We start from the raw sequence: 13,163 nt of genomic DNA, 5'->3' as shown, positions 1-13,163 counted from the left end.
TGTTTTATAAGCATTTCGGCAACGAGGACCACGACTACCCTAGCAGCGCGCACGATTCACGTGGGTCATGATCGGAGACGGAGGCGAACGACATTCTATGACCAGGCACGCCGGCACGGCCGTTCCAGTCGGCCTGCCGGCCGCCCCCGGGCACGCTGCCTGGACCGCCCGAGGAGCGGCCCCGGCTGCTGTTGCTCCCTCGGCCGGTCGCACGATGCTCCATGACTCCTCCTTTATGTTGGACTCGGTTGACTTTACCTTAATGACTGTCCTGATGATTTTGACGAGAACTATGACATACTTGTAACGACTGGATAATATCTATAGTGTTTGGAATAATTAGTTAGTTTATATACGCTTGAGACCTGTGGTGGACGAAAAATCAAAAACAGAGGGTGGTCTTGCATTCGGTGAAGCAGGGTGTATGTAGGTTGCTATGTACGCGCTTAAGCAATGAAATTTATGTCGGATGAGCCCGCGGCCGGTGTAGGCGAATTCATTTATTAGATCTATCTGATGCGTCGATGGTCCGACGTAGCTGAGACCAGACTGATAGCGGTCGTGCGAGGCCGGCGTGGATGGACACCGGCAAGAGAAACAAATACATCTAGAGATACAAATCGACGGCGGAAGACAGGGAAACGTTCGGGTCGATGGAACTTTTTGTCTAGGATGAAATACAGGTGGTGTGGCCGCCGGAGCCAGACATACGCTCTATGGTGAGCGGATGGAGGCCGGGCGGGGGATGCTGGAACGTAAGGTCATAAGAGCCCGAGGGCGGGAGCCGGTAGCCTGCCAGCGGGAGGCCGGCCCGAGACCAGCCTAGGCGGCGACCGGCTTGGGCTGCGCGGATGCGGTCTGGTTGGGGTTGCCACGCGAGCGGGGGCGGCGGGGGGCGCCGTTGGTGGCCGCGGCGTCTGCGGCGGGCTTGTCCGTGGGCTTGCCGGGACGGTTGCGGTAGAACGGGCGGGGGCCGCGCTTGCCGTCGGCCGCGGCGGGGCCGTCCTTGGCCGCGGCCGGGCTGGGGCGGTTGCGGTTGAACCGGGGCTTGCCGTCCTTGGCCGCGTCGGTGCCGTTGGCCTGCTCGGCCAGCGGCGCGGCCTTCTTGAACGGACGCTTCTTGGGGGCGTCCTTGGCGAACTTCTCGGGCGCGTTCTCCTGCTGGCTGGGCTCGACGGGCGCGGCGGCGGGCTCGGGCGCGGGCTCGTCGGCGGGCTCGGGCGCGGCGGCGGGCTCGGACGCGGGCTCGGGCGCGGGCTCGGCCGCCGCCGGCGCGGGCTCGGCCGCGATCTCGCTCTCGTTGAGGAAGCTGATGCCGCCGCTGGGCACGCGCACGGTCTCGGCGATGGCGTCCTCGACCGCGGCCGGCTCGGCCTCCGGCGCAGGCTCGGGCTCGGCCTCCGGCTCGGGCTCGTCCTCGTCTGCGGCCGCGTAGCTCTTGTAGAGGTCGTCCAGCGACAGCGACTGCTGCTGGATGCGCGTGAACGGCGTGGCAATGGCCGCACTCGGGTCCACGGCCTCGTCCGAGCCCGTCGCCAGCTTCTCGACGGCCTCCACGGACGTCTCGTCGCCCATGTACACCAGGCCGAGCAGCGTCTCGAACGCAGCGTTCTCGGCAAGCACGACCGGGTCGGTCGATCCGCCGTTCTGGCGCTTCCAGCTCGCCACATGCAGGAACTTGACCAGGATGCGCACGCGGTCGATGCCCTCCTGGAAGCCCTCCAGGCGGGCGGCCGCCACGCGGCGGTCCGCGTCGGCCGCCGTCGTCTTGGCCGTCGCCGCCGCCGCCCTGGCCGCCGCCGCCGCCGCCTTCTTCTCCTCGGCCTCAAAGCCGCGGAACGCCTTCGCCAGCTCGTCCAGCTCCTTCAGCGGGTAGTCGACCTGGTCCTTGGCCTTGAGTGCGGCCAATTGGTCCGCGTTCAGGCGCTCGGCCTCCGGCGACGCCGCCTGCTGCTCGTACTTGTCCAGCTTTTGCTGTCACGTCAGCGCCGGCCACACGGCTGCCTACCTTGCGCTTCTGCAGGTTGCGGATGCGTCTGCGTCGTCAGCCCCGTCCGTGCCCCTGCGCGCCGCGCTGCGGGCCGCGCCGGGCCGCTGCCGGCCCGCGCCGCCGCTGTCGCGTGCCACAGAATCCGCCAGAACATTACTCACTTCTGCACGAGCTCGATGTACGAGTTCTTGCTCTCGCCCGTCTCCGACCCGCCGGCCGCCTCATCGGGAGCGCCCGACGTCTCCGAGACGTCCGGATCCTCTGCCGCGGCCTTGGTCTGGCGCTTGCGGGCGCGGGTCTTTTTGGCGGGAGCCTCAATGGGTGGTAGCGACGACATTCTTTCCAGAAGGCTTTTGCAACGTTCGAGTCGACAAACTTCACTTAAATTCTGCCTGCCGTCAGCTCGCCCACAGATCCTGCGGCGGGGCCAGTCTCACCTTCCAATTGTCTCTACAGGACCTGGAAAGTGCGGGGAGAAAATATTTCGATGGAAGGTGTTTGACAGAAAAAAACACTAAGGAGTGTGGCTTTATTTTGGTGTGGCGTTTGGGGCATAAACGGCACGCTGTCACGAGGGAATAATTCGTATGCCGCGCGGAGCGTGACTGTTGGGGCAGAGACGCCAAACACAGCGGCGTTGTGGCGGCGGTCTGGAGTGCACGTCGCGAGCGAGTCACCGGCCGACACGCAACGGTCTTTCCACGCGTGCGAGACGGCGCGACAAGGGCGCGACCACACGCGACGAGGCCGACGACAGACCAGGCTAGAGGTACGTGCGGCCGGCGCGGCGCTGACGCAGACTGCAGCCCTGCGGCGCGGACTGCGATGGACTCGACCAACCTGCCGGCCGGGCCCGCGCGGGCGCTGGACGCCTACACGGGCAACACGACGCTGTACCGGTTCATGCACACGTACCGCCAGCCGGTCTTTCTCGAGCGGAACCTGGACTACCTGTTTGCGGACGCAGGCAAGTACCAGCTGCGGACGACGTCGACGGCGGCAGCCGGCGGCAGCGCACGGTCGCGGCGGGGCGGACGCGCCCTGGCGGCGGCGGCGGTGGGCGCGGCGACGGGCGAGGTGAGGCGCAAGCGCCGGCGCCGGAAGCCGGTCCGCGTGGACGACGTCTGCGAGCGGCTGGCGGCGAGCGCGGGCGGCGCGAGCGCGCCGGCCGCGGCCGAGGGCGCCGTGCTGGCGCCGGCGCTGTCGCAGCCGGTGCTGCGCATTGAGCTCAAGGGCCTCGTGCGCCTGCAGCGGCCGTTCAGGAGTAAGTGTGTGCGCGGCGGCGGCGCTGACCGCAGACAGCCGGAGCTCGCACGACAGTCTTCGGCCGACCACGTGCCGGGCCGAGCTGCAGCTGTACCGGCGGCCGGGCGGACGCAAGGCGCGGGCGCCGGTGCTGCTGTACAAGTGCAGCAACGTGTGCACGCTGCTGCCGACGGCAGCGGACTCGCGGCCGGCGACGCCGGGGGGCGACAGCGACGCTTTGGTGGCCATGGACGAGCCGTTCTACCTCAAGCTGAGCGACTTTCTGCAGGACTCGGACTACAACGAGTTCCGGGTGGGCGAGAGCGCGGACGAGTACGCACTGGTGTTTGTGCTGCGGCGGTCGGGCCGGCATCTGTCGTGGCCGTTTCGGCCCGAGCCGACGTCGGTCACGGCCAGCCCGATGAGCCGGACGAGCCCGATGGGCGCGAGCCCGGGCCTGGCCCGGCTGGGCTCGCCGATCTCGCCGCTGGCGCTCCAGAAGATGCGCCACTCGCCGCGGCGGAAGGGCCGGACAAAGCACCGGCCCAAGCCAAAGACGCCGACGACCGAGGCCGGCGCCACGCCGGCCCCCGACACGGTCTACGACCTGCGCGGCGAGGTCGAGCTGTCGCTGGCCGACTGCCTGCGCGCGGCCGACAGCCCGCTGCCGCTGTACCTGCACGCGGACGGCGTCCGGCACGAGGCCGAGGCCGCGCAGACCGGGCTCCAGCTCGACCTGGGCTGGGGGATCCCCGGGCTGCAGCGCGAGCCGGTGGCACGAGCGCCGAGCCCGCGAACAGAGTCGCCGGCCGCGCTGGCTGCGCCGGCCGGCTCGGCCGAGCCGGCCGAGCCGGCCGGGGCCACGTCCGCGGCCGAGGCCGAGGCCGGCGACGACTGGGCCAGCTCCCGCAAGCCCTCCGAGGAGGCGTACGTCGTGCCGCGGTACGAGGCCGACAAGGTGGAGGCCCGGTACCACTTCACCGTCGGCTCGGACTGCAAGACGTTCACACTGGCCGGGTTCCAGTGTCCGTGGTGCAACTCGCGCAACTTCGGGACGTTCGAGCGCCTGCACTTCCACTTTGTGACGTCGCACGAGCTGTTCACGTTCCGGGTCGAGCTCCGCAAGCGCATGCTCATGGACGTCTACGTCAGTCTGGCCAGCGAGTACGTGTACGAGCGGATCGGCGCGCGCCAGCCGGACATGCGCGAGTTCGAGTGGTGCCGGCCGTTCAGTGCCAAGTTCAACCTGAACGCGTTCCTGTGCGGCGACGTGTCGTGGCTCCAGCTCGGCTCGGAGATGCTGGGCGTCGTCGTCGAGGGTGCGCGGCAGCCGGCGCCGCGCGGGCGCAAACGCCGCGGCCACAGCCACGACGACGGCGGCGACGGCGACGTCAGCAACAGCGACAGCTTCGACGACGAGTACTACAGCGCGCACGAGAGCAGCGACGACGAGCTGCGCGAGTGGCGCAAGCACAAGCTGCTCATGAGCACCCAGCGGATGTACGACAACCCGGAGACCGTGCCGGAGCTGTTTCCGCGGCTCAAGCGGCGGACGATTGCGCCGCCGGTTGAGGTCGAGCTGTACCGAACAAAGTCCAAGCGCCGCGTGTTTCCCGGCGAGGAGCTGTCCGAGTCCGAGGACGACGTCGACGAGACGTGGCTGCTGGCGCGCCACAACGAGACGATCGACGACTTTGAGGACGTGTCGGCGACGGAGAAGCGGTTCATCAAGCTGTGGGACGCGCACATCTTCGACGAGCGCCCGGCGTCGTACCGCCTCGTGACGGACTCGATCTTCCGGTTCTGCCGCAAGCACAAGGAGGAGCTGCGCGACCGGGCGCTGCTGACCGAGTTCTGGAAGCACTGCCTGAATCTGGTGGACAGCGGCGTGATCGAGCCGATCTGCTTCTACACGTGCATGAAGTACCTGCGGGCGCCGGACGAGGGCGCGCTGCGAGCGACGGTGGGGAGCGACGCGGGGGCGACGGACGACGACGACGGCGGCAGCGCCAGCGACGACGACGGGGAGACCGGGGCGGCGGGAGAGGCGGAGTGAGCCGCACGACGTGCGGCTGTGATCCGGTTGTACGTTATCGAACACGATTGGGCGTGACACGCGACGACGCCACCGCGCGCCAGTCAGGGGCTAGTGGACTGTGCGCAGTCGTACGACAGGCACCGCCACCACGCCACCGCGTAGCCACTGGACAGCACTCGCGAGCTGCGGCGCAGGCTCAGGCACGCCACTGGCCCGGCCACTATTCGCCCCGTCCGCTGTGCATGTGACACGCGCGTTGCACAAGGAAAGTGGGAGAACATGCTTTAATGTTCCAGATCCTACTGGACAGTCCACTAGCCACACCGTACCGGCAGGCTGGCCCGCATTCGGGTCCGTCCGAGGCAGGCCGGCCTGTATACCCCCGTCCGGCAATATCCGTGGCAGCGTGCGTCGGTCTCTACGGGTGTCGCGCCCGGAATCGCCGGATCTGGCGGCCACATGCCCGGCGCTCTCTTGTTTCGTAGGCCTCCGGCGATGGCCGGCCGACCGCCGCGCCGCCAATTGGCCGCCTGCCTGCGAGCCCGCAGGACGCGGCGTCGACCTGGGTGCGTACGGGTGTGGCCAAGCGAGCGCGGCGGTACCCCTGCGGCGATCGCAGCCACCCACTAAGAGGCCGATAGAGTCCCATAGATCTTTCTATGTTTACTAGATCCCTGCCGAATGCGCGCGAACGAAGCGTGCATAACGCTGCCAGCGCGGGCCGGCTGCGGTTGTTAGCAGACAACTTTATTACGTATATGCGTGATATGGTTCTTCGCGTGGAAACTTCTGGGTTTAGGGTTTTTCCTGCACACTCTTAGGGCAGGCTAACGTCATGATATGGAATCATACGGAACATTATGGAAAGAACGAGAACAAATCAACAAAATGATAAATAAAAGTTGATCAGACCTCCGGACATCCTTCCTTTCCTCAGAGATTTCTTCTACGAATTCATTCTTCAATCACAAAGAATAATTGCATTTCTCTTAAAACACATTCACAATGAGTAAAGCTGTGGGGTAAGTTGCATCGAACAAGGACGCGATCTGCGACGGCCGACGGCGATTGGGCTGATCTGGTCAATTGGGTGCACGGCGCACAGGCGCCGCCGCCCAGAGTGACCCAGGCAATTGGCTCGCCCGGCCAGCCGTAAACGCGCCCGCACCAAGCAGAACACTGCTAACGTACTAGAATCGATCTTGGAACCACGTACTCGTGCGTTGCCCACTTCTCGAACGACCGCGTTGAGATCATCGCCAACGACCAGGGAAACCGCACCACCCCCTCGTTTGTCGCTTTCACCGACTCTGAGCGTCTGATCGGAGATGCCGCCAAGAACCAGGCTGCCATGAACCCGGCCAACACGGTCTTTGACGCCAAGCGTCTGATCGGCCGCAAGTTCACCGACGCCGAGGTCCAGGGTGACATCAAGCACTTCCCCTTCGGTGTCATCGACAAGGGTGGCAAGCCCGTCATCCAGGTCGAGTTCAAGGGCGAGACCAAGGTCTTCACCCCTGAGGAGATCTCGTCGATGGTCCTCATCAAGATGCGCGAGACCGCTGAGGGCTTCCTCGGCAACGGCGTCACCAACGCCGTCATCACGGTCCCCGCCTACTTCAACGACTCGCAGCGCCAGGCCACCAAGGACGCTGGTCTCATCGCTGGCCTGAACGTTCTGCGTATCATCAACGAGCCTACGGCCGCCGCCATTGCCTACGGTCTTGACAAGAAGGCCGAGGGCGAGCGCAACGTCCTCATTTTCGACCTGGGTGGTGGTACCTTCGATGTGTCGCTCCTCTCGATCGAGGAGGGCATTTTCGAGGTCAAGGCCACTGCCGGTGACACCCACCTGGGTGGTGAGGACTTTGACAACAGACTCGTGACGCACTTTGTCACCGAGTTCAAGCGCAAGCACAAGAAGGACCTGTCGAGCAACCAGCGTGCTCTGCGTCGTCTGCGCACTGCTTGCGAGCGTGCCAAGCGCACTCTGTCGTCGTCGACCCAGACGTCGATCGAGATCGACTCGCTCTTCGAGGGCATTGACTTCTACACGTCGATCACCCGTGCCCGTTTCGAGGAGCTCTGCCAGGACCTGTTCCGCTCGACCATCGACCCCGTCGAGAAGGTCCTCCGCGACGCCAAGCTCGACAAGTCGTCGGTCGACGAGATTGTCCTGGTCGGCGGTTCGACCCGTATCCCCAAGGTCCAGCGCCTTGTGTCGGACTACTTCAACGGCAAGGAGCCCAACAAGTCGATCAACCCCGACGAGGCTGTTGCCTACGGTGCTGCCGTCCAGGCCGCTATCCTGTCGGGTGACACTTCGTCGAAGACCCAGGACCTGCTCCTGCTCGACGTTGCTCCCCTGTCCATGGGTATCGAGACCGCCGGTGGTGTCATGACCAAGCTGATCCCGAGAAACACGACTATCCCCACCAAGAAGTCGGAGACCTTCTCGACCTACTCGGACAACCAGCCCGGTGTGCTCATCCAGGTCTTTGAGGGTGAGCGTGCTCGCACCAAGGACAACAACCTGCTCGGCAAGTTCGAGCTCACTGGTATCCCGCCCGCGCCCCGTGGTGTGCCCCAGATCGAGGTTACCTTTGACATTGACGCCAACGGTATCCTGAACGTCTCTGCTCTCGAGAAGGGCACCGGCAAGGTCAACAAGATCACCATCACCAACGACAAGGGCCGTCTCTCGAAGGAGGACATTGAGCGCATGGTCAACGAGGCCGAGAAGTACAAGGAGGACGACGAGAAGGAGGCTGCCCGCATTGCGGCTAAGAACGGTCTCGAGTCGTACGCCTACTCGCTCAAGAACACGCTCTCGGAGGACAAGGTCCAGGAGAAGCTTGAGGCCGACGAGAAGGAGAAGCTCACCAAGGCTATTGACGAGACCATCGAGTGGCTCGACTCCAGCCAGGCTGCGACCACCGAGGAGTACTCGGACAAGCAGAAGGAGCTCGAGGGCATTGCCAACCCGATCATGATCAAGTTCTACTCGGGTGAGGGTGGTGCTCCCGGCGCTGCTCCTGGCGGCTTCCCCGGTGCGCCCGGCGGTGCGCCCGGCGGCTTCCCCGGTGCCGGCGGTGACGGCCCGACCGTTGAGGAGGTCGACTAAACGCATTCCGAATAGCCATTTCGTTGGACGATTGAACGTCGCCTGTTACATAAGTTGGAAAAGGATTTTTTAATACGTAGCTATTTCACGGTTTTATCATGTTTTGTCTTTGTCTAGACGGAAAATTCGGGATTGTAATGTAATTGTACTCTTTTTTGAGAAGAAACTGAAAAACAATATAAATGAATTATTTTACATAAACAATTGAGCACACAAAATGCGAATTGGGAAGCACTCGAGTGGTTGCACCTGGTCGCTGGCGTAGGCGCAAGACGGCGTCCGATGGCGGTCAAACTTGCGCTAGTCCGCTGAGCGCAGGGGTAGGAGACTGCTTGGTTTTTTCTGATCTAGTGGTGTGGTTGGTATTTTCTAGAAGCCTACACAGCAGAGTTCACTATGACATTGCGGTCGATGGTCTATAACAATTGGTTCTATAGTGTAGTCGGTTATCACAGCGGATTCTGATTTAATTGAGTCTTCCGCTAACCCCGGTTCGAATCCGGGTAGGACCTGTTTTTTTGATTCGGAGCGACCTGGTTGTATCACTGCGGCATTCTGCGTTATTCGACGAAGTGCCGTTGAGGTTGTGCGCTTGGCCTGCCTGCGGGTACTATGGCGAACCGTCCGCCGAGCATTTCAGCAGAGTGGACGAGCCGCAGACCGTTCGGCTCGAACGTTTTCGACCTGCCCGCAGGGCAGCCACCCTCGACGGAGTCGCCGCCGGAGGCTCGTAGACAGGGGGTTACCCTCCGTGAGGCAGGCCAGCCGCAGAGTGTGCGGCTCAGGAGCGACCTGGTTGTACACTGTGTGGCATTCCTCGTCATTGGACGACGGGCCCGTTGAAGTTGCGCGCTCGGCCTGCCTGCGGGTACTGTGGCGAAATCTCTGCCGAGCATGTCGGGCAGAGTGGATGAGCCGCAGATCGTGCGGCTCGAACGTCTTTGACTCGCCCGCAGGGCAGCCACCCTCGACGGAGTCGCCGCCGGCTCTCGTAGACGGGGGAGTTACCCTCCGGGCAGGGCAGCGAGCCGCATAGTGTGCGGCTCAGGGCTCAAATCAAAAGCACAACACATTTTTCTATTTTATAGCTACAACTTCGGCTCGGACTCGGCAAAGGTGGCCAGGTCGCAGACAGGCAGGGGCGCGCGCGTCAGCTCCAGGCTCGCCTTGAACTCGCCCACGTCCTCGATCTGGACCAGCGACTCGTCCTCGACCGGCGGCGTCGCGTATTCGACCATGGTGGCAGCAAAGGTCGAGGCCGCAGCCGCCGCGTCCGCGCCGTGCGCCGCCACAAGGGCCGCAAACGCTCCGACCGGGTCCGCCGCCGCAGCCACGTCGGCCAGGTCGGCCTCGGACGGCTCGGCAGCGTCCGGCAGCTTGTTCTGCTTCCAGAACTCGCCCAGGTTCTGCTTGAGATACTCGGCCAGCGTCGGCAGCTTCGGCGCGCACTGGGACTGCAGGGCCGCAACGAGCTTCGCCCGCTTGGTCGAGTCCGGGTGCACGTAGGTGCGGAACAGGTCCAGCACGTCCTGCTTCGTGACCGAGGGCAGGGTCTGGGCGTCCTGCTCGTAGCGCGAGAACTCGTAGAAGCCCGAGGACAGGTGGAAGTCGAACCGGTAGAACTCCTCGGACAGGTTCTTGAGCTTCTCGGTGCGGTCGATGATCACGGCGTCGACGTGGGCCTTGAAGTCGGCGTCGGACATGTCGACGAGCATGCCGTCGAGCTTGCGGTAGAAGGCGTCGATGCGCTTCTCCAGGTACTCGGTCGTCTTCTCGCTCTGGATGATGGTGCGGAAGCCCATCTTGACCGAGAAGGTGACGGTGCCCGCAAAGACGACGTAGCCCAGCTGCTCCTTGGTGCGCAGCTGGTTGAACGCGGGCTCGTGGGCGATCTGGGACAGCACGGCCAGCGCGGCGCGCGTGCGCACGTCGGTGGTGTCGCAGACCTGGCAGTAGTAGATGATGCACGAGTTGAGGTTCTTGGGGTCGGCGAGCGGGCGCTTGTGGACAAAGGCGCGGCCCTCGGGCACGACGAACGAGCGCTTGGTGACGCCGTCCTGCGAGGCCAGCAGCGGCTGGTGCTTGAGGTGCTCGTTGACGAGGTCGGCCATGCGCAGCGCGTCCTGCTTGGAGAAGTTGCCGACGACGAGGGTCTCGGAGTTGAACCGGCGCAGGATGTCGGGCACGAACGCCATCAGGTCGGCGTAGCCGATCGAGTCGAGCGCGGCGAGCCGCTCGGGCCAGAGCACGATGCGGTCGTTGGTCAGCGACCGCAGCAGCGGCGTGATCTGCTGGTAGACGACGTTGTAGCCCGTGTTCTTGTACTCCTTGGCGAGCGCGTCCTTGACGACGTCGAACTTGGCCTCGGTGGGCCGGAACCCGGCGATCTTGATCAGCAGCTGCTCGAGCAGGACGCCGAGCTTGTGGACGTAGCCGGAGACCTTGATGGAGAGGCCGTCGCGCGTGACGTTGATGGCGTAGCTGAGCTCGGCGATGACGGCGGCGTAGAGCACCTCCGAGACGTACTCGACCAGGAGGTCCCGGTAGAGCTCGGTCTTGACGGCGTTCTCGGGCGTGGCCGTGAGCAGCGGGCTGGGTCAGCGGGCCCGCGGCCGACTTACTTGTTGATGTAGATCCGCACGAAGCCCTCGGGGACCCAGAAGGAGTCGTCCTTCTTGTACCAGAGCCGGGCGGCCTTGTCGCTGCGGAGGAGCGCGGGCGCGGACGCCGGCCGGTCGACCGGCCGCTTGGCGACGGCGAAGTCGGTCGCGATGAAGTCGTTCGGGTCGGGCAGCCGCAGCGCGTCCACCGCGGGCGCGGCGCGGATCGCCGCCAGCAGCGCGTCGTCCACGGGCTCGACGCGGTACTCGGTGCCGTACCACCGCTCGGTCTGGTCCCACGTGCCCGGGAAGTCCTGCGACACGATGTCGACGTTGAACGCCCGGTCCGACAGGTGCTGCGCGCACGCGTCGATCAGCGCCGCGTCGTACACCGGCATCAGCTCGCGCGCCGACAGCACGCGGTCCCGCGGCAGCCCGAAGCGCATCGACGCCGCCAGGCTGCTCGTCGTCGACGACGCGCCGTCCTTCTGGCGGAAGCGGAACGCCATGGCCGCCACGTCCTGCAGCTCGCGGAAGAGCCACTCCTGGCTGGGCGTCTCGCGCAGCATGCGCAGGTACTGGAACACGGCCACCACGACGTCGCGGTAGTGCCGCAGGCCGTCCTCGGTCAGCGAGATGTGGACGCGGAACAGCGACGCGCCCACGGCGATCGGCGACTCGCTCGCCGACAGCCCGGTCGCCCACGCGCGCGCGCGCAGGTAGCTCAGGATCGAGCCCGGGCCCTCGTGGCCCACCAGGTTCGAAAAGTACCGCGCCGGCCGCGTGTCGTAGTGCGCGCGCGTGTCCGGGAACGGAAACGACAGCTGCAGCGTGCGCGAGTCCATCACCGGCTTGGCGTAGACCACCTGCAGCAGCTGCGCCGGCGTGAACGGCGCCGCCGCGTACGCCGGCAGCGGCGCGTCCGAGTTGGCCACCGCCGAGAACATCTCCACGGCCATCGCCTGCAGCTCGTCCAGCGATTCTGGCGTCAGCGCGCCCCCCCGCTACGTACCGCGGCCCAGCACGACCAGCTTCATCACGTTGGCCGAGTAGTACTTGGCGTGGAACTTGAGCAGCTCCGCCCGCACGTCGATGCCCTTGGCCTCGGGCCCGTCCCGCAGCGTCTCCAGGTTGCCCGTCGAGAACTTGGCGTACGGGTGCGCCGGGTTCGCCATCGACCGCTCCAGCTGGTACAGCCGCCAGACGTCCGACTGCAGGTTCTTCTTGTTTTCTGTCGTCAGCGCGCCCGCCGCAGCACCTACCCGAGTCCACCGCGCGCAGCTCGCGGTCCTTGCACTCCTCCAGGAACAGCGGCGCGATGAAGAACTGCGCGAACCGGTCCAGCGCGCCCGCCAGGTGCTCCTGCCCGACCTCGAAGTAGTAGTTCGTGTGCTCGCCGCTCGTGTACGCGTTCGAGTACCCCGAGTGCTCCGCCAGGTACACGCTGTACTCGTTCTCGCGCGGGTACTTGCGCGTGCCCATGAACAGCAGGTGCTCGCAGAAGTGCGCCAGCCCGGCCAGCTCGTCGGGGTCCGCGAAGCTGCCCACGTTCACGTCCAGCGCGGCCGACGCCTTGTCCGTCGTGGGGTCGTGGATCAGCAGCGCCTCGAGCTTGTTGCCGAGCTCAATCACCCGGTACTCGCGGTCGTCGAGCTCGGGCTTCTCGATGGCCGAGGCCACCACGCGGAAGGACGCCATTGCTGGCGACGCCAATGTCGAGCTATGCGCTTGATGCGGTCTTTGCGTCCGCGAAACCGAGCCTAACGGCGATCGTGCAGACAGAGTCCAGCTGCCGGCGGGCAGAAATAAGTACGAGAGCGAGGACGCTACCGTAGCGGTCGTAGCCCAATATAAACGCGGTTTAGACGACACCACCCGGGCAAATCTGAGGACCATCCAGGTCGCCGTGCTATTGATACCTGCTGCAGCCGCACGAAATGTTGTTGGGGTGCCGGATCGGCGGAGGCCACCTGGCGCTGACTAAGCCGCACGCCGTGCGGCGCCCGCGGCCGCCCGCAGGGCGCACCCTCGACGGAGTCGCCGCCGGAGGCTCGTAACGTGTTGGTGAGCCTCCGGCGGCCGCCGGCCCGGGTGGGCCAGGGGCGGGGCGGGGAGTGGGGCGCCCACGGTGCGGCGGCCGGCGCACGCCCTGCGGCGCCGGCGTCC

The 13,163-nt window shown here is 65.3% G+C and overlaps 4 protein-coding genes and 1 non-coding gene across 5 annotated transcripts; 3 read left to right on the top strand and 2 right to left on the bottom strand.

Annotated features, from left to right (window-relative positions):
* Positions 1-822: 822 nt before the first annotated feature.
* On the bottom strand, positions 823-2,327 carry V1510DRAFT_408310 (uncharacterized protein; the record flags this gene model as incomplete). Its single annotated transcript, XM_066932444.1, has 3 exons — positions 823-1,974; positions 2,009-2,036; positions 2,152-2,327. 3 exons carry the CDS (start codon positions 2,325-2,327, stop codon positions 823-825), a joined length of 1,356 nt encoding a protein of 451 aa, XP_066786944.1.
* Positions 2,328-2,815: 488 nt separating this feature from the next.
* V1510DRAFT_439558 (uncharacterized protein) lies at positions 2,816-5,491 on the top strand (the record flags this gene model as incomplete). The annotated part of the gene is made up of 2 exons (XM_066935604.1): positions 2,816-3,254; positions 3,289-5,491. 2 exons carry the CDS (start codon positions 2,816-2,818, stop codon positions 5,289-5,291), a joined length of 2,442 nt encoding a protein of 813 aa, XP_066786943.1. The 3' UTR covers positions 5,292-5,491.
* Positions 5,492-6,160: 669 nt separating this feature from the next.
* V1510DRAFT_422497 (heat shock protein 70 family) lies at positions 6,161-8,598 on the top strand. Its single transcript, XM_066934796.1, has 2 exons — positions 6,161-6,295; positions 6,468-8,598. Exons 1-2 carry the CDS (start codon positions 6,279-6,281, stop codon positions 8,395-8,397), a joined length of 1,947 nt encoding a protein of 648 aa, XP_066786942.1. The 5' UTR covers positions 6,161-6,278; the 3' UTR covers positions 8,398-8,598.
* Positions 8,599-8,824: 226 nt separating this feature from the next.
* V1510DRAFT_t247 lies at positions 8,825-8,909 on the top strand. The gene has a single exon. It is a non-coding gene; the product is annotated as a tRNA-Gln (tRNA).
* A 576-nt stretch (positions 8,910-9,485) lies between these two features.
* Positions 9,486-12,695, bottom strand: V1510DRAFT_404859 (Metalloenzyme, LuxS/M16 peptidase-like protein; the record flags this gene model as incomplete). Its single annotated transcript, XM_066932289.1, has 4 exons — positions 9,486-10,989; positions 11,019-11,979; positions 12,010-12,228; positions 12,260-12,695. The coding sequence occupies 4 exons, from the start codon at positions 12,693-12,695 to the stop codon at positions 9,486-9,488; spliced, it is 3,120 nt and encodes a 1,039-aa protein (XP_066786941.1).
* Between the last annotated feature and the right edge of the window lie 468 nt (positions 12,696-13,163).

This window comes from Dipodascopsis tothii (assembly GCF_038497935.1).
Source record: "Dipodascopsis tothii strain CBS 759.85 unplaced genomic scaffold V1510scaffold_37, whole genome shotgun sequence".
In the NCBI taxonomy this organism is placed as follows: Eukaryota; Fungi; Ascomycota; class Lipomycetes; order Lipomycetales; family Lipomycetaceae; genus Neoaidaea; species Neoaidaea tothii.
The sequence above is the reverse complement of the archived record's forward strand: the minus strand, read 5'-3'. Positions and strand labels throughout refer to the sequence as shown.